General features: G+C 39.0%; 1 protein-coding gene across 1 annotated transcript in view; it reads right to left on the reverse strand.

Annotated features, from left to right (window-relative positions):
* Positions 1-227: 227 nt before the first annotated feature.
* TG (thyroglobulin) overlaps positions 228-19,718 on the reverse strand; it is a gene marked incomplete at its 5' end in the record, with an annotated part of 163,359 nt that continues 143,868 nt past the window's right edge. The window contains 3 exons of the mRNA XM_082046264.1: positions 228-1,463; positions 6,744-6,934; positions 7,765-7,905. Coding sequence (XP_081902390.1) covers positions 1,348-1,463; positions 6,744-6,934; positions 7,765-7,905 — 448 coding nt within the window. The 3' untranslated portion in view covers positions 228-1,347. The remainder of the gene's footprint in view (positions 1,464-6,743; positions 6,935-7,764; positions 7,906-19,718) is intronic.

A 19,718-nucleotide genomic window follows, 5' to 3' on the forward strand; every position in this document is an offset into this window, starting at 1 on the left:
TGTTCCTGCTCCAGCAGGGGGATTGGACTAGATGATCTTTTGAGGTCCCTTCCAATCCCAAACATACTGTGATACTGTGATTAAGAATGGTGCTTTTAAAAAAGTTCTTAAATCTATTCTTTTTTGCATGACCAGTTATCTAGCAGAGATAAAGATAATGACGGAAAACACAGTTTGATTTCTTAATCTTGACTTTTTTATTTTATATTTAATCAGTTAATGATCTTCTTGATTCTTCTGTTCTTTTTCTTGTATATTAAACAGGATGTCAGTATAAGAACTATGAGTATTACACAATTTTTCTTCGAGCTAGTTAAAATCTTTGGAAACCTGGATACAGGGCAGACAGCAGTAACTTCTCATGCACTGGAAAAGGTCCCAAGCAGCAAACAAAACCTTACAAGTTGTTTTATTAAATCTTTTCAACACCGAACAAGAAATTGTGGTCCTACTGAAATAAATGGAAATGTTGTGGTTATGTTCAGGGCAGCACTGATTTTACTTTTTGCTCTCAAGTATCATGAACATGTGTGCGATATGCTGTCAATTGAGGATTATCTGTTGCCAAATGATCCCAGCAATGAATGAAGACCTAACGCAAATTACCTTCAGAGCCATTAGAGATGCTCTGATGCACTTTTCTTTATGCTTCCAAAACTACTCTGTATCTCACCTTCTCTTTACAAAAGATAAATGTTCCAAGGACAGCATATTCTAAGCTTTAATTAAAATATGCTTAGTATTATTGTTGCATTATACCCAAATGGTCTGACATATTTTCACAGATGATCATGGGCTGAATAGAGCATGTGCATGCACCTGATGTGAACACACTTGATGCACACCCTTGATTCCCTTCTTACATCTTCCTAGATCCAACTCTTCTCCATTTTGAAGCTTTGTAATTTTCTCCAGAATGCCAAATCAGGCTCCCACACCTATCAGCAGCTTGTGACAGGATGAGTAACAAAAAAGAACAAGTCAGATACGACATGTGGCAAATTTAAGCCTCATAGGCTGAGGGACTCCTCTGAGTTTCAATGAGTTTATCTGGGTGCTGGTACTAAAATGTGTTAGCATTTGTGTGCTTAAAAGAAATAAAGTTCAAGTGCTTTTGTTTGCTTTTTTTCCAGTTTTTATTGATATATATTTTTTTTAAATTACAGTGGTTTTGACCTAAAATACTAGCTGTAGGGTCCATTTTGTGCCATATTCAACAATTTTCTTGAAAAACTACTTTTTTGAAAGGTCTACTTTATATATTCAGAAAGTTAACTAAAGGAAGCAACTTCATTGTCTGGTCTGACACAGTTGTTTGACAAACCCATCCAATGTCACTGTGACTTTCTATCTGCTGTAAGCCACCTTGTCTCCCAGTGGCTGGCTCTCCTGGGAGGTAATTCCTTCACTGGGAGCTTCACTAGGGCTGTTTTCAGTAAACGTCTCTCCATTACTTGCACTTCCTGAAAAGACAATATAAATAAGAGTAAAATACCCTTGATGCAGCAAGCTAGAAGGTGGACACTTTGTCAACGACACTTGAGTAAGAGCCTTTTTATGCAGTTATAAATGTTCAGGAAGCTATTTTTCTCAGTTTGCAGACCATTTGCAAAAAGATTTAGGGTAATGACAGATCACCTAATGGTAATTAATTATCATGCTTCCAGCATGCTTTAAATAACTGCAACTGGGATGCATAACGATTCGCACTTCACGTCTGCAAGACTCATTCTCTTTTTTGTATCTCTTGATACTTACCTACCAGGCAGTAAGCATAGGGAACATTTTTTTTTGTCTGTCAGGAATACATAAAGCCCCGAGTACTCACCTCTGAGAGATCTCTTCTTCCTTATTCTTTGCCTTCTATGATTTTAGTCTTCCAACCTATTTCATTAGGGTAGTTGCCTCAACAAGACCAAATTGTGCCAAGAAAGTGTACTGATGGTGTTTATTTAATGTATCCTAGCCAGAGTGCTCTCATTGCCGCACAGATGTCCCTCATGCTAAAGGAATCTGTTTTCTAGTGGAGATTTTCAAAAAGGAGGTGTGAATGGAATGGGTAAAAGATGAATGCTAACCACAACATTCCTGATTCAGTCTTGGTTCAAGTCTGAGCTATGAACACTGTTGCTTTATTTGGACTCTGGTGTGGCTATACATGGTGTCTCAGAGCTAATGGAGAAGGCTTCAGCTTTGCTCGCTATTGAATTTTATACAGATGGGGTTCAGTCTGGCCAACTTGGACAGAAAACATATGCCTAAATGTCTAAACTTTGGCACATGAGTTAGGCAGACAAGATTTCACTTTGGAGAAACTAAAGGTATCTCCATCTCCCCAGCTGCAATACTGCTTACAGAGACACTTGTTTTAGGAGGACTGGTTCAGTTTAGATACCAGTTGAGCAAGAGATGGAGGCTGGATCCAAGTCTACCTGTTTGGCATGCCATCAGAGGCCCTTATAAAGGATCTCACTGTTATGCAGCACAGTTCACCACACTATGAGAGGGGAATTTGAGCATTGAGATGTACTGTCTGAATATTCATAAACATTCTGGAGCTCCTGCTTTTGACTGAATTTCAAGTTGTTAACTCATTCCCTGGAAAAAGCCATCTACATGTTTTTTTCCACAATGGCCACTCTTCTTGTTTCTCGTTTTGATGTTTCCCATGGAAACCATCATGATTCAGAATATAAAACATGTTTTTGAAATGCAACCATGGGAACTCCTTTTACTAAATCCAAACCTTTTCAAACACCATCACTTCCATAATTCCCCAGGTAAACTTTCCCCTAAAATGATAAATCTACAAACAGGTTTCAAACAAAACTTCAACACATTTATAGATCACCTGCAATGAAACAGATTCAAACTTTCTTCCATAATTTGTAAAGACACTGCCAGTAAATGCCACAAAGAATCATCGCATTTATGAAATTACTTTTCTTAGATTATCTTCAATTATGACAGCATACATTTCAATTATATGCCAGGAACAAATGATACATTCCAGCATTAAATATTGCAGTCTGATCACAAAATGAAACATCTACTTCTCTTTGGACAATATGTTTACTAAATGGAAAGAAAATTATACATAACTGTTAAGCTGGATATATCCACAACAGCTTCTAGATCCAGCATAGAATAACTTAAAAATACATGTAAATTCAGATGTACAAGAGATTTTAAATATGAGGCTTTATTGAGAAATGGCAATTTATGAGTTTAGGAGTAACTCAGTTTTCTACTGTATTGAGATCTAGGGTGTAAGATACTGAGCTCTGAGCCTTCAATTATCTCTAAATTGATGTTTCTAAGTCAAGGCATTTCACACGGCAATAAACAAAGGATCAGGAAAAATTTTTGAAAAGCCAGTTACAGTTACATTTTATGATCACTGGTTTGTCCAGTTCATCTGCATCAGACTGAGATACATTGAATTCTTTGCTGTGATCACAGATGATATATGAAGCTGGAAAGATATCGATTTGAAGGAAGAGGTGAGATGGACAAAACAGGATTTATCACAGTTGCTTGAGACTGCATCACCTCTCCACTTAGATGTGAAAACTCAGTTGTTTAATTAACAATGCCTCTTGCTACCACACTTGTAAACTCCATTTACTCGGTATGAGGCCACAAATCAAAACTCACGACAAGTGAGACTCAGCAGTCAGAATGAACAGTGTATCATACAGTCCAAAACCACTACCATGAAGATTTATAATTACTCAAAGGCAGGAGACTGCTCTTTTTCCACTAAGTATGTGTTAGATTGGATCTCACAGTAGCTGAGAGACAAATAGCTCCCCTTCAGGATGAATAACAGAATGTTAAGGATTGGAAGGGACCTCAAAAGATCATCTAGTCCAGTCCCCCTACTGGAGCAGGAACACCCAGATGAGGTTACACAGGAAGGCATCCAGGTGGGTTTTGAATGTCTCCAGAGTAGGAGACTCCACAACCCCCCAGGACAGCCTGTTCCAGTGACTGTCACCCTCACTAAGAAGAAGTTTCTTCTCATATTCAAGTGGAACCTCCTGTGTTCCAGTTTGAACTCATTACCCCTTGTCCTATCATTGGTTGTCACCGAGAAGAGCCTGGCTCCATCCTCGTGACACTCACCCTTTATATATCTGTCAACATTAATAAGGTCACCCCTCAGTCTCCTCTTCTCCAAACTAAAGAGACCCAGATCCCTCGGCCTTTCTTCATAATGGAGGTGCTCCACTCCCTTGATCATCTTCATTGTCCTATGAAGCATCAGTTACATCACCCAAAAACGATTTGCAGCACTGCTCTTTCAAATCTAGCATCCAATATCATGTCAGGATCCCATACAACAGCCTGGCAGCATTCCAGGAACTGGAGCAGTCAGGTAACAATGGAGGTTCAGTGCTTCAAGCCTGAAGGGAGGTACAGCAATCTACCTCTGGTGCAAAGAGGCACAACAACCAAGCACAACATGATGCTTAATGACTTAAAAAAAAAAAATCCATTCTCTTGACTGAACACATTCTACAGTCTCACTCATGTATTCCCACCAAATGTGATTTTTGGGAATAATGCAAGTGATGAACTTGTACTGATGGACTGACACAACCTCCTCTCTAAAAGAAATTGAGGGTGGTTAGCCATCAGCATCTGAAGTGCAAAGAGTCCTTCTAGCTGAACTGATGAACATTAAAAATCTTTTTCACAAGGAGGTGGGCTCAGATTGTTTTCAAGAGACCCACAGCAGGAGTGTCTGTAAGTTACCACCCCATGCTGAGGTCTGGAGCAAAACTGGGTTTGATGTGATGCCTATTTAAGTGAAGTCATATGAGAAGTTTCAGTATTCCAAGGTGGGATAAGACTAAAGATGATCATCGAAGCAAGGTGACAAGCCATCATTGCTATGAGATGGAATTTGGTAGAAGTGAACCGTGTAGCCCCATTACCATGGTGTTGAGGCCAAGCAAGTCACTGGCTTGAAGAGCAGGTAGGGTGTATTCACTTCTGCTTGCAGAATAACATGTTGACATGTACTTTTTAAAACTTCTCCTTGACAATCTATACTCCATAAATCTCACACTTCTTTTTGTTTTCAAAAATTTGACTCATCTGTGAATTTTCTCAGTGTGTTTTTCTCTCCGTCTCTCAGTTTTTATGTTAACATTCAAGTATTTGGTTTTGGCCACTGATGCAGGCAGGATATTGAGCTAGACAGACCATTGGACTGACCCATACGTTAGTGTTTTTGTGTTCTTATGCCAGTTTCAATGGCTTTAAACCTTCTCCATCTCAAAAAACAATCTGCCCTTGTAGACATTTTCCCACTTTTGGGGCGATTTTCTGTAAATGCTGGGATTAGCCTCTGTCCGTGGTGCTCAGTCAACTGTTGTTCTGTCAGAGCTGTGACTTCAACTTAGTCTGGCATTATATTAATACAGACATAATGCTGCAAGATGAAGTCCCAAAAGACCTAGACGCTACACCAAGGACCATTTAAACATCAGAATCGAGCTTCAAAAATTAGGAAAATCTGAACCAGCAGAGAGCCATCAAAGAGATCAAAATATCCCCCGTGAACCTGAAAGATACACGGGGATACCAGGAAACTGATGAAAAAGCCTACAGCAAAATCTTGAGCCCAGTTTTGAAGAAAGAGCATGAGTAATGATTCAGGCTGCCTATTGAACATGAGCATTGATGCTTTGTGTTTGTATCAGAATCACCAACTTGATGATTCTGAGACATTATAATTTTGTGTCACTCAAACATCATCCTCAGTCCATTTGAGGTGGTCTGTCAGGCACAGATAGCCTGGGTAGCTTGGTGCCTTGAACAGTACATTTTGTTCCCAGATGTGCAACTTCCCCCCAGAGCAGAAAGGGCCTTGACTGTGTTCACTGTGAAGATGGGTCCTTAGGAGATAAAAAACATGTGTAAGCTTTCAGGCCTCCAAGAATAATTGGAAACATTTCTGCCTGCCAAGAAGGGACGGTTTTGTTTTCTTTTCTTGAGGCTATCCAAATTTATTTACAAGATACACAGACATGAAGGGAAGCTTATTTAACAGAATAAATTGAGTGTTCAGGACAGAGCAGCAGATTGAAATCTCAACAGAGTTTGTCTTACTGTCCTAAGCACTAAGAAAAAATGGAAGCAATCTCACAGCTGTATGGATATTTATGGAGACAAAGGAGAAATACAAGGGGCATATCCAGCACAGCCATTAAAAATAAAACACTTATCTAGAGAGAAGTCAAAGCATGCAGGATCCATACTTAGATAAATCAAAAGCCTCAGTTACAGCTTTACAGTAGATAGAAGTTATTGTGCTGCTCCTAAGTCATGTGAGTCTCAACATTTTCATGTTAAGTGCTTCCAGTAGACAAAAAAAGGTCCATATAGATGTTCTTCCGCTTTAGTCAAAGTCTACATTATGACTGCAAACACATAGCAAACTATTAGAAGATTTAGCTTCATCATATCTTCTATAATCACCGCAGGAAGATTTTTCTAGCTCTGACTCCAGGACAATGAAACTTTATTACACACTATCTGCTATAAAACAAATTTGTGTAGTGTTGCATCCTCTGAGTCTCAGGAGAGTCCTAACAATATACTCTGGACAATGCAAGATATTTAATCTATGAAAAGTAGTTTTCCACACTGACATAACAAGACTACAGTCAGAGGAAAACATTACATGGATAATTTAGGTTGTATTTAATGACAGGAAACACTCTGCTTACCTGTAGATGCTTTCAGCCTTCTGATATAATCAGACCAAAAGGAACAGTCTGCTTTTTTCAATCCTTTAAGAGTCGGCAAGGAAACAGTGAACTCCTTGTAGTTATCACCTTCATCATTTGGCAGATACATAGGCCAGGGGGGCATCACCCCTGACATTCTTCTCGAGAAACTGTGAGGGTAATTTGGATTTCTAAGGGAATGGGAGAATTTATCATTAGAAAACAATGACATGAACAGTAAAATGCAGAAGGAGATCAGCTAGGTCAAGGAAATGTGTATCCAGCCCCTCTGACCAGTAGGGTTCACATTCAATCCAGACTGGTGAATCATTCACGGTGTCTCACCTGACAGTAATTTGTTAGTCTGATTCACTTCCTAAGGAACAGAACAGGTATACAGAACGTGTACAGACACAGGATGATGAACACCCTCAACAGCCCTTGGTCCCAAAACAATCCAAGGTACTCTAAAAGCTTGTAAGGTCTCAGTTCCTAAAGTAGCTTTCCAGAGATACTCCTCATGGTTGGACTCAATGGTCTTGAGGGTCTTTTACAATGAAAATGATGCTATGCTTCTGTGATTCATTCTCAAGCATGGCCACAGCACAGAAAAGCTGTGGGCTATTCACAGAGTAAATGGTAAAGGGTTCACTGTGTCTTCATGTGCTTTCAGCACATGTTCTTCTGGGAACTCTTAGCCAAGAGACTAAGGAATTGAGGTCCTAGAACTAAGCTCTGGAAACACCAAGGCCTTTGTAGCCCCCACATATTTAAGTAGAATTTGCAGCTGCTCCATAGAGATAAAATTTATGTTACTTCCAGCTAAGTTTCATACTGCAGGTCTTTGGTATCTGCTTGACAGCTTGGCCAAGGCTTTCCAACAGTGTTGACCAAAGCCCTCACTGTAGAATTACAGATGGTTAGAGGAACTGGAGGCTACTTGAGTGAGGGCAGGATCTAAACTACACTCCCTTTACTCCCCTTCCCCTCCTCAATCAATTCTTAAATGTCACATACGTACCCAGAGTTTACAAAATTGGAGATATACTGCATAATTTGCAAGGAAAGGCTCTTTTCTTCCAGAGTAAATTGTTCTTCATACTTCGGATAGAATGGCAGTCCAAATGCATACTGAATATCCAGCAAGAGCTCCTGACCCAAACTAAAAAAAAATATTTATATAAAGATAATTAAACCCATCATTTATTTATATGGAGGAGAAAAGGACCTAATTTAATTCAGAGAATAAGGCAAACTTTTAAATTATTAATGACCATTAATTAGAGTGTGGTGAGGTGTGGGACTTCTTCAAATCATAACATAAAAGAATAGCAATTAATAACAAAGCGAATTTGCAATTAAGTTAATGTAGGGTCTTTAACATTTGCTACAAGAGGAAATTGTGGAAGACAGCAGGGTGCATTTTCTAAATTAACTGGGCATATAAGAGAAAGTGATAGAGGGAAAAAGCCACTTGGCTATTCCTGAAATGCTTCTTAAGTTTCATACAGATTTTCACTAAAATTGAACTCAGAAAGTGGAAGCAAGTGGTGACATGGAATCTGGCAGCCTTGGTGGAAGGTTAATTATGGTTTATTTCACAGACTTGGAATAAAATCCTGGCCCTTCTTAACAGCAATTGGAGTTTTTCCATTGACTTCAGTGGGGCCAGGATTCTGCCCCAAATCTTTGGATAAGGAAGGATGTAATAGAAGATGCTTATGAAGATTTCTCTCAGACATAATTTTAATCTAATTTCTCTGCTGGCTGGGTGGTTTTGGTTCATACATTCAGTTCTCCCCAAGTGTGATATGGCAGTCAATTCAAAACAACTTGAGATAATCACCTAGACTGGATTTAAGACAGAATAATTGTTGTTTAGTTCCATGTAATAATTAACATATGATAATAAGGAATATTTGAACAATACAGAGACAAGACTGGCTGGGCAAGAAAACAGCACCCATAGGATCTAATAACAAAGGTTACACAACTCAATATCTTCAAGTCCTGCAGAAAAACTGTGGCCAACTTCTACTAATAAAATTATAACTGAACTGTGCTCAACACATAACTTCGAAGGAGACATTTCTGGTATAGTCCGATTGCATTTTTCCGTATCCCACATTTAGACAAAAGTCTTATTGACTTGGCTAAATGTTACATGAAGGCAGACAGCATCAGGAGACCTGGGAGAAGGAACAGATGTCTGTGAAGAAGGAATAAACAAAGTCCAGATCCACTCAGCAAAACTTCGTCTGCAGAGGCTGCAGAGGTTGTTGTCAAAAGGTGGCACAACTGAAACTATTTTATCTTTGGATAAAAAATGCAGCAGCATTGGTACGAACCTGACACTGCCTCTGATGGAACAAGGTTTGCGCTTTAAACCATTATGGGCAGGTGGACTGAAAGCAAGACAACTCCTTTACATTTTATGAGTGGTGGCACCAAAGCCTCTATTTTGAAAAACAAACACACAACCCTCTAAATGAAATACATCTTTGGTTGTATTTTCCTTAGTCTTATCATAATACCTCAGTAATACTTTGCATCTGGAAAGTGAATTATTCACAGATTATTCACCAAAAAAATGCAGAACTGAAACAAGATTAAAGCATATTTTTCCTCCCCAAATGTTTATAGAAGGATTAAGCAAGATCGTAGTTTAATAATTCTGCTTTAAAAATAATTTGCTTGGCCCAGTGTATTACAGCGATGTTTAGTGTCAGTATTGCAGCAAAGGTACTATAAACTTAAAGGAGCTATTTTATCTTCAGTGAAGAGTCACTTTTGAATAGAATAGAGGACATGAAATTAGTTGAGATGCAATGAAGGCACAAATGTACGCATTTAGGGAAGGCATAGCAGAAGTGAACTTAGCTCAAAATGAGTGAGCTGGGTCCAAGGGTTTCCCCCCAAATGAGACTGTCTTCTCAGCCCTCATGTTTCTAGAGGTAAAAACTGTCGAGGTCACAGCCCAGACTAAAATTCAGAAAATTCTTAAGTAGAGAACTTATTAGGATTGATTTTATTTGTACAACCGTAATGGGTTTGATACAGAGACATAAAGTGGTACAAAATTCTATGATTTCATGGGCTGCTTTCAATATTTCTGGTTGATGGTACCATGCCCTGGCCAGTCAGTATCAACAGTAAAGATGAGAAAGAAAACATAAGGTTAAGAGGGGAAAGAGGCACATACATACACTCACAGAGCAGCAGTAAAGACAACTGTGAAGCATCTAGATGACAGCAAGAGGGAAAATACCAAGCGAACATTTCTGTCTCCTCTCTCTAGCTCCGATCATCACCCATCACTGCCAGAGGGGAGTGCAAAATAGCCAGAAATATCCAAAGGATGCTTTTGGAGTCTTGTAAGAACTCTGAGCATACGCAAGGTAGCACCAGGTAGTGAAACTGTTTTCACTGGAAGTGGAGTGAGAGAAAGAGAGGAGTGACAGACAAGCATGTGCTGTTGTGCACTGTTGGCTCTGCAGGGAGGTTTTCATTTCCTGAGCTGCTCCAAACTTCACTCCCGAAACCCTAGTGTGCCTTATGAGTGGCACAACAGCATCAATTCTAAATAAGGAAACACAGAGACCAGTGACTGGTGGAATTCCGAGGACAATTTGATAAAAGGGAGGACCACAGAGACAACGGCAAAAGGGATTTTTAAAGTGTTTTTCAGGAAGACAAACTCATAGCAACTAACTTCCCCTATAGAGGTCCCTTTTTGAGGAACAGATCTGTTACTTTAATAACAGTGGTGAATGTAGTTACATGTAAGGATAATATCTTGGCTTTGGTGACTTCACAGGACTTGTACTTCATGCCAAAGTATCGTTTCAGACCTTCTGTGTATACCTTTTCTTTTTCAGATGTCAACATTTTTAGAAACAGATTCACAGCCCTTCTTATGTGACAGGATGCTAAATGGAGCTAAAGGGAAGCTGGGAGCCAGACCCTACCATTTTGTTCACATTAAAGTGAGCTCCCTTTGGAGAATTATTACTTCACTTCAGGAGGAGGCACTACTGGAGCTCAGTCATCCAATTTACAGAAAAACAGGTAGTAAAATCAGAAACTTCATGACATTCATAGCCAAAGATTTAACAGCAGACTCTGAAATATCACTTGCTGGGAATTTTCATTACACAGTGCCAACCCATTTAATTGGGAAGGTATTGGTTCTGAGAAAAAAATTTCATTAAGCCTGAGATTGAGTTTCCATTTAAATGTTTCCAAGTAAGGAAGAGAGAAAGGGATTTCTTAGCCATCAGATACTCCAGTGCTCTCTCTCTAGACCTGTGGCTACTATTGCATACAAAGAACAGCTTCAACATGGAAGAGTATAATATGAGAAAGTCAGAATTTAGAACAAAAATACCCAGGTTACAGTTGATTTGGTTAAAATTCTTGATCCAATTCAAACAGAGCATAGATGTAAATCCAGATTTCCAACAGCTGAAGTGAATGTTTCAATCACAAGATTTTGGAACAATAAAGTAATAGTTAAAAAGAAAAAAAAAAGAGAGAGAAAAAAAATCCTGACTGCATGACTTAGAGCTGGGGCTGCAGAGACCTCAAACTGTGACCCATTGCCAGTTAGGACATATATCTCATTTTGAACTTTGTCCTTGTTCTAGTTTTGGCTAATTATTTCATACTGGAAACTCATTTTGATAATTAATGACTGACTACAGCCTTCTCTTCTTTTGTTTTTCTCTTGTTTTTCCTCTTTAATTTAAAAATAGTCCTTACTCTCCCAGTGTAACAATTTTAAATAATCTCGAAGCTTTTGAGTCACAGCTTCTATTCTTAGTTGGCCTAGTGTAGTTTTTGGTTCTTTTTAAAAACTCCACAGACAGATAGAAGCCAATGTAAATTAATTCAAAATTCAAATGACATCCTATACCATACCAAAATACCAAACTTCCCACTGTTAGCCAACCATTTAAATTTCGAAATAACAAGATAAATATAACTCTAGCTAGAGTTCAGCCAGAGTTACCAGTAAGCTGCTCAGGATAAAAAAGCAAATTGTAGAAGAATTGGTTTTTCATTAGCGAACATACCAAAGGGATATTTATGTATCAGTGTTTTTAGATATATTGACTAATAGTGATAGGGTTTTTAGTCCTCAGAGAGCACAGATAACTATTAACAGAATACTTTTCTAATATATATGGTTGAGAACAAGAAACTCACGTGTGGCCATATATTTCCATTTATTTTTGTGCTTTAATGGTTTTTACTAGTAACTAGACAACCACACAAATGGAAATTTAGACCTACTGAAGAACCTGACACTGCATCTTAAATAGTATATAGGAGGAATTTAATTGACATTTTCACCCCCAGATTTATTCTATCTTCATTCATTGAAACAATTTTAGCCAATTTTCTTCATATTCCTTTTTATGCAATTTTATATCCTCAGCCTACTGCCCATTTTCTGATACAAGTACCCTCTTTTTCACAAGGCATACTGTTTTGGCATTCTGTTTTTTTGGTTGCCCTTTTTTTTGTGTGTGTGAATGAAGTTTAGAACAAATATAGCCTAGCAGCCATATTTCTCAATCCCCAGTCTGAAAAACGCTGACCCCAAATGAACTTCAGTCTTCTCCAGCTTTGACTAGAGATGTTGGACAAAACTCCCATCACCTGATGTGATATGTAGCCAGGCTACTGAGCCTGTTAAGCTAGGCTTAGCAAAAACCTAACCAGGTAACATCAGAGGCTTAGTTCCCAGCTCTACCGCATTGGGAACAGCAGCATCATTAGTCATAAATGGTCTACTGGGCAACTCCTTCCTTCTTCAACGCCTGCATAAACCATTCAGTTCAGCTAATGCATTGCAACACAGACTCTTCAGGGGATGAAATAGACACATCTGCTCATTTTGTTGCAGCTACAGCGATTACCTGAGAAATGCGGAAGAAACAGCATACTCAAACTCATGTTAGTCTTAGCAGATATTGGCGATCTGCAACAGTTTTGTGAGAAAATAATACCATTAATGCTTTAAATATAAACTTCTATGAAAATAACTGCTCATTCTAGTAATTCAGTTAAAGGGTCCATGTTAGTCATGGGATCATGGTTTCAAGTTCCTAGCCCTCAAGACTCTGATCAGTATGCCATGGCCAAGGATAGGCCTATCACCAGGAAAATAAAACAAAATGCCTATCCACTCTCATTTGACTTTGGTGAGAAGAGGTCATTGACACGTTGATTGGAATGAACAGCATAGGTGTAACTCGGACTCATAGAGTTGGTGATAAATCTCCCACTGACTTGAGTTGAGATATGATTTCAATAACAACCATTTGAGTTGAGATAGGATTTCATAACAACCATGTCCCTGGAGAAGAGGATATGATTTATATATAAAACACCACTGCCTGCATGATCTTGTGGCCCTGCTCTGTATTTATTTTCAATAAATGAATTTTTAAAATTAATTTTTGCAAGAATTATTGGAAATACTAAATGTGGTTGTTTCTACATGTCTACATTCTTTTCCTATTACCACCAGCAGATTTGCAGAGTCAGATTAAGTACCCTAAGCTGTTAACAGGCACCATCTCATCAATGTCATGGGAGAAGAACAGCCTACCAACACTGCTCTTTGCCTGAACTGAAGTGTTCGTTTCAAGGATAAGCAAAAATCATTTAAAATATATATATGTATATTTATAACACCACACATCTTAGAAAAGACGGTATGTGATTGCAAGGAGAAAATAAAATAATAAAAGGATAGGTGAATCTATACGAATTTAATGAGCCAATGTAAGGCCTGGTGTGACCTCTGCAGTCCTAGGGATGCATTTGGCTCATTGTGTCTCCTCACATTACAAAGTCCTGCCAAAGAAGTGGGGGGAAAACATGTAAAAAACAGATGAACATTTTTCTTTCTTTCTTCTTTTCAGGAAAATCAGGACATATGGAAAAAGCTTAACTGCTAACAGGATTAACCTGCCAAGTTTATCCACCTTTGTACCAAACCAGCCCTATAGATACATGTGACTTGCAAAAGTATCCTGGAGTTTGCTGTGCCTTTTCCACTTGGATTACTCCCAATACATGCAATGTTCTACTTTTCATTATAGCTGTGCCAACTTAAGGAAATAAAACTGAAGTAGCAGATAATAAATTCAAGAACCCGAAAGCTCACATTAATTGGAAAAAAAAATAAAATTGTAGATCTTAATGCAGGAAGAAAGCACTTTAAGCATCTTGTCTGAAGTCCTAAATAACACAGATTACAGAATTTTGTCAGGTAATTACTGTATTAAAAACCTAGTACTAGGCATACTGACACTTGATTGCACCTTTGGGGAACAGAAATAAATGCCTTTGTTCAGTAGGCCTACTCCTGAGCTGAATTAATAGATGAATTTCCTTAAATAGCTAATGCATCCATCCAAAGACCCCAGAGCATCAATGAAGGTCTTTCTAGATACATAGGCTTTGTGCCTATCCTCTAGATTACATTTTGTGGAACCATCTGTCCCAGTGCTGCACAAGCACTTCCAAAAGTTGTTTTGTATATTTCTGAGTCTTTCAGCTGAATTTTGGTTAACTTAAAGCTGATTTCTGCTTTTTTTTCCTGAGCTTGGTATTTTGTCTTTGCATATTTATGGATAATTTCCAAGATTTGAAAAACCCTCTGAGTGATAAAGGCCCCAAAACCACTCCATGGGAAGAAAAAACAAATTGTTTAGTTCTCAAGCCTCTTGCAACACAGAAACCGTCTAAAGACTTGAGAATGGAATGATGTGGTTGAAGCAGTGGGAGAGTGTTTTCATATCTGCAGCTGGCATAACGCAACAGATAAGGCCAGAGGGATAAGAAGCAATTCCAATAAGAACAAAACAACTTTTAGGAGATGAGAGGGAGTACAGCTTTATAGATAAAAATTACCAGCTGCTGTTCAAGCAAGTGCATGTAGCTACCTAAGGCAACTGTGGTGACTGCTCAGCTATGGAGCCAATGTCCATCTTGTCATTTGTTACCACCTTGCTGGTGGCTTGCCTGTCCTTTGTGTTTAAATGAGTTTATTTGAAGCCCAGAAATACACCATTCTGCGTGTGTCAACATTGTGGCCCCCCAACCTATGGAGTGTTTGTATTCATGGACTAACAGCTATAGCCAGCAGAAGAGCATCAAGTGGACAAAAAGTGGTGGACAGATGAAAGGACAGAGATACAATTATTACAAAATCAAGAGTAGAATAATCTCCTTTAATAAAAAGGATATTAAAAACAGAGAGTATCAGCATAGTACATAAAATAAATAGAAGAAGGAAAATACTTTGCATAGTTGAATGATAATATACACAAACTCCCTTTCCTTTCCTTTCCTTTCCTTTCCTTTCCTTTCCTTTCCTTTCCTTTCCTTTCCTTTCCTTTCCTTTCCTTTCCTTTCCTTTCCTTTCCTTTCCTTTCCTTTCCTTTCCTTTCCTTTCCTTTCCTTTCCTTTCCTTTCCTTTCCTTTCCTTTCCTTTCCTTTCCTTTCCTTTCCTTTCCTTTCCTTTCCTTTCCAGATCAGTCAAGAGTTTTCTTGCCTTCAGTTACAGGAATCATAAAAAGTGTCACCAAAATCCAGCCAACTATGTGAACACTGGCATCGAGCAGCCTTTTAACAACTCGCCCCAATGCGCACAAGCATGCGTAGTCAGGAGGTAAAGACAGCCCCAACTAAAATGACTCAAAACAGACAGCAGCTCATTAATCTTGGATGAACCTGCCCAGTGCACAACAGTTAACAAAAGCTTTTGTGGCAATTACTATGTCAATGACTATAAGACAGAGCCTCATTAAGTCTCAGTTTAGAGCCCTTCAATAACAACAATGGCACTTTGCCATCCTGCTACAGTTGATATCTGTCCTCCTTGGTGAGCAGAGCAAAGATTTTTATCCACCATCTTTAAGACAACACATTTGGCACCACAGTGTGACTTGGAAACTATGCTGGTGTGGCAAGCAGTGCTACTTCATATAATACTCTATGACATTCTATATGCAAAAATCACCCAGAAACCTCTTGAAGGGTTAATGAGGCAAATCTTCATATAGTTAATAACATTATCCTTGTCAAAACATAACTTCTATCACATATTTCTTTACTGTAACTAAAGCTATACTGCAGCCCTCTCCACTAATCCTAAGCAATGCTGAGCAGTCACATTCCTCCTGCATTGTTTAGAATAAATGTTTACTCCAAGGCCTAAGTGTTCTCAGAAAGAGAGTGAGAAAATGGCATCTAGGTTATGTACATATTTTTACCACAGATCATCAAGCAGGAGTTGGCTATGCATCCCACTCCTTATTCAAATAGGGACTGAAGACTAAAGCAGACATGAGGTTACGCCAAGCTGGGGAGAATACTACCACGTGGAAGGAGATATTAGTTTGCTCTCTGCAAGATCCATTCATCTATATGAAAATCATCAGTTCAGGGTTTTATGTGATTTTCCACATATGTCATAGACATCAGTTTAGCGTGGCTTTTTTAATCCTACTTCTGTATCTATCCATGCTTGAATGTGTGTGTACATTTTAGAAGCATCCCGTTGCAAGAGAAACTTTTGCTAATTGACTTCTACTGGTAAAAATTCCTTCATATTTAATGACTTTAATTGCCTACTTTGCATCATTGCAGTTGGGTCTGTCTTTACTGGCTGACATCTCCTTCACTCTTGTTTATCTTGCTGTGGGTCATTAAGGGACTGCTCCACGGGAAACAAGAGCAAATACCAGTACTTTTTGATCTCTGCATTTTAACTCTCTGCTCTGTTACATGATTTGAGAGACACACATAAAGCAGGACAGAGGTGACAGAGCAGAAATAGGTGAATGTGTTCCTATAATGTGCCTTATCTTAATTAGTGAATGGCCATTTCTCCAGCCAGAATGTTTTATCTAAGAGCAAATTGTCTCCCATTGTTGCTGTTATCTGAACACAATATTATTTTAATGTGTTCTTTCCAAGACCCCTCTGAGGTAGCTATTTGTAGTTATTATTAGATAATATATAATTATATTGTCACCACCACCATCTTTATGATATAGATAACAAACACAAAGATGGAAAGGTCCAAATTCTGTTTAAACTGAGATCTTAGAAAGAATTTAGACACCAAAGAACAAAACAATCATTATTTTATCTCTTATGTTACCCTACAGACATAACACTGTAGAAGTTCCCATTTTTACAAGCAAAGGTCTGTATCTCAGCAAACACAGATGTGATTCAATACGAAAAGGTCTGAGAAATCATTTTTTTCTGACAAATGTCTATGAGGGATCAGGAATATCTACGGCTACTCACGGAATATCGTGTATATGCCTATGGTGTGCAAAACATATTGCTATATATTACATTCATTAACAGAAAGAAATGGCTGTAACAGTGTTCTTCTATTCAGGATTTCAACAGCTAGAGCGTTTGCGGGGTCTCAGATTCAATTCTCATTTCTGCTGAGCAAGTTCAGACCCACACATTCTACCATTCAGCCTAAGCTGTAGGTTACATGGCAGAGTATCTGCCTCTGCTCCTCCTGAGAAGAGTCACAGCTTTCAAAGAAGAACTTGAGAACCTGAGGACTCATTACTTCAGTGGTTAGGGAAGTCCCTTGGGAGTCAGTGAAATGGTTGCCAGATCTTTCCCAACATTAGTTTATATATTCTACTTGAAGGATGTTTCAGGTACTTCATTGGTTTTACTCTCATAGGTCAACCCGCCAATAATATTCCCGAACACCGTGTTTTGTTGGTTTCAGATTACTGAAGGTTTCTCATAGTTTTTAGCAGTTAAGGACACTCTCCCATGTGAAGCTCCTACCCTCAACAGCATCACTTCATTGTATGCAGTGAGGCTGCCGGACAGCCTGCAATGCACGTATGGTATATGGAAAGGGAAATGCTGTGGGATGGGGAGGGAGAGAGGTCACATGGCAAAACTGGTGTGAAGAATAAGGAAGGATTCATTCAAGAATGAATGACAACAATGTTTAAACAAAACCCAGTATATTCAGCAAAGGACCTAGTGTGAGGTCCCTGGGGAAAATGAGGGCATCACTTCATAAACAGCCACATCACAGTGTCAAATGAGAACCTTTGGTACACAGACAAGCTGAATTCTGTGTTTTCTGTTTAAGTGCTTGCCTTTGCAACCTAAACAACTTTTATTTTAATGGTACTTAAGCACAAATAAAGACAAAAGGAGTAAGAATGTAAACACAGTACACCAATTTGGGACCATTTTTTCTTGCAAGTGTCTTAGACTAAGGTATTTGAGCATCTGCTTTACATTCTTACAAGTTTCAGACAGCATATTAGCTTTGTTCTTTTAAAGAGGGTTACAAAAAAATGAAATGATAATTTTTGCACTAAAATGTAAACTAATTGGCTTAGAAGACCACTGACAACTTATTATTAGAATGTATAGCTAAGTGCTATGTAAACTACTACTGCGCTGAAGAATTTGAAGAGATTTAAACATGAGCATAAGAAAAACCTTAAATGGGACCAGACAGAAGACAAAATTCTCATCAATTCAAAATCATTGCCTCAAAGCTAGTTGTATAAGTTGTATAAGCACCAGTTCATTTACTTTCAAATAAGATCTTATCGTAGATGAGTGGTTCACTGCCATTCTCCGAAGCAAGAGAAAACTTGCTAGCTAATTTGAGAACACATCTTTTCTTTCTGAATGGGTAGATTTTTGGCATACTGGAGGCTTGGCCCTATTTGGACCCTTGTAAAAGTCACTTATCTGAGCCTATTGGTAGCCAAACGGAGCCCAGCAAACATTCCTGCTGGAGCTGCCAGCAAAATAACAGCTCCCCGAGGATTAACTTCTCCTCAACTGAAAATAAAGCGATCCTCTGTTACCACAGCATAATGGCCTCCATCGGTAACCCAGATCTTGGCTGGTTTCTTTCAAATGCTTTTTCACTACACTATCAGGAAAAAAAAAAAAAAAAAGCGTAGTTTGCAGGGAACTTCACAGTATCAAATGGTGCCAGTAGGAACTTGCTGTCCCTCCCCTGAGCCCTTTCGGACAAAGCCTGAGAAAAACAAAAGGGTCTCAAAAATCTTTCTTGGAGGGAAGTATGGGGCAGTACAGGGAGCAGGGGCAACCACTGCTCATGCATAGGAAACAGTTATTCATAGAAGAGAAGCATCCCTGTGTGCTTTGCTGACATGCTGTGTGTATCTAGGGGACAGGAGGGGCTACTGTCCCTGCAGTTTCTGATCACTCAGCTTTGGAGAGCAAAGGGCAAGGAGCTACCATGGTATGTCACACAGCAGCCCCAAGTGCTGACCACTGCCTGCAAACCTCTGTCTCTCATCCTCACTTCTGGAAGGGGCTGGCTCAAAAACAAAAGCAGGGAAGGTCACCTCAACAGCCTCTGACTACCAGCTTGTTCTATGCCCAGGGGAACAAGGCATTTGCATCTCCCACAGGCATCTAGACCTTCCTGTCAAAAATATGATACAGCTTCTCCTGCTGAAAACTTGTCAAGCAAGCTTCTAGCATGAAGGTTGACATAAAACCTGAGTCTGCAAATGCTCGTGTTCAAAAATATTCTTCCTCCCATGAGACAGTCTGCTGGCTGATCACAAGTCACGGTGCTGGGGCTGAAAGGAGTAAATCCCAGATCTGGTCCACGCCGATGTCCAGTCAGTGTAACTGCATTGACTTCAAAAGGGGGCAGTGTTAAGTTGATATTGAGTCCTTAGAAAATGTTACCCCGTCTACCTTGAGAGCTGTGGGCTCCTGATGACTTAGACCACATACTGGTTCTTTCTGGGAGGTTTATCAGATATAGAGTAGAAATCTAAAAGGCTATTTGGAACTGTCAAAGACAGGTAACATAGAATAACTTAATTTAGACATCTTACTTGAAGTGCCTCAGTTTAGAAACAACATTCCGATTTAGCCAACAGATAGAAATCAGCT

Source organism: Streptopelia decaocto (assembly GCF_964273445.1).
Source record: "Streptopelia decaocto genome assembly, chromosome: 2".
Lineage (NCBI taxonomy): Eukaryota > Metazoa > Chordata > Aves > Columbiformes > Columbidae > Streptopelia > Streptopelia decaocto.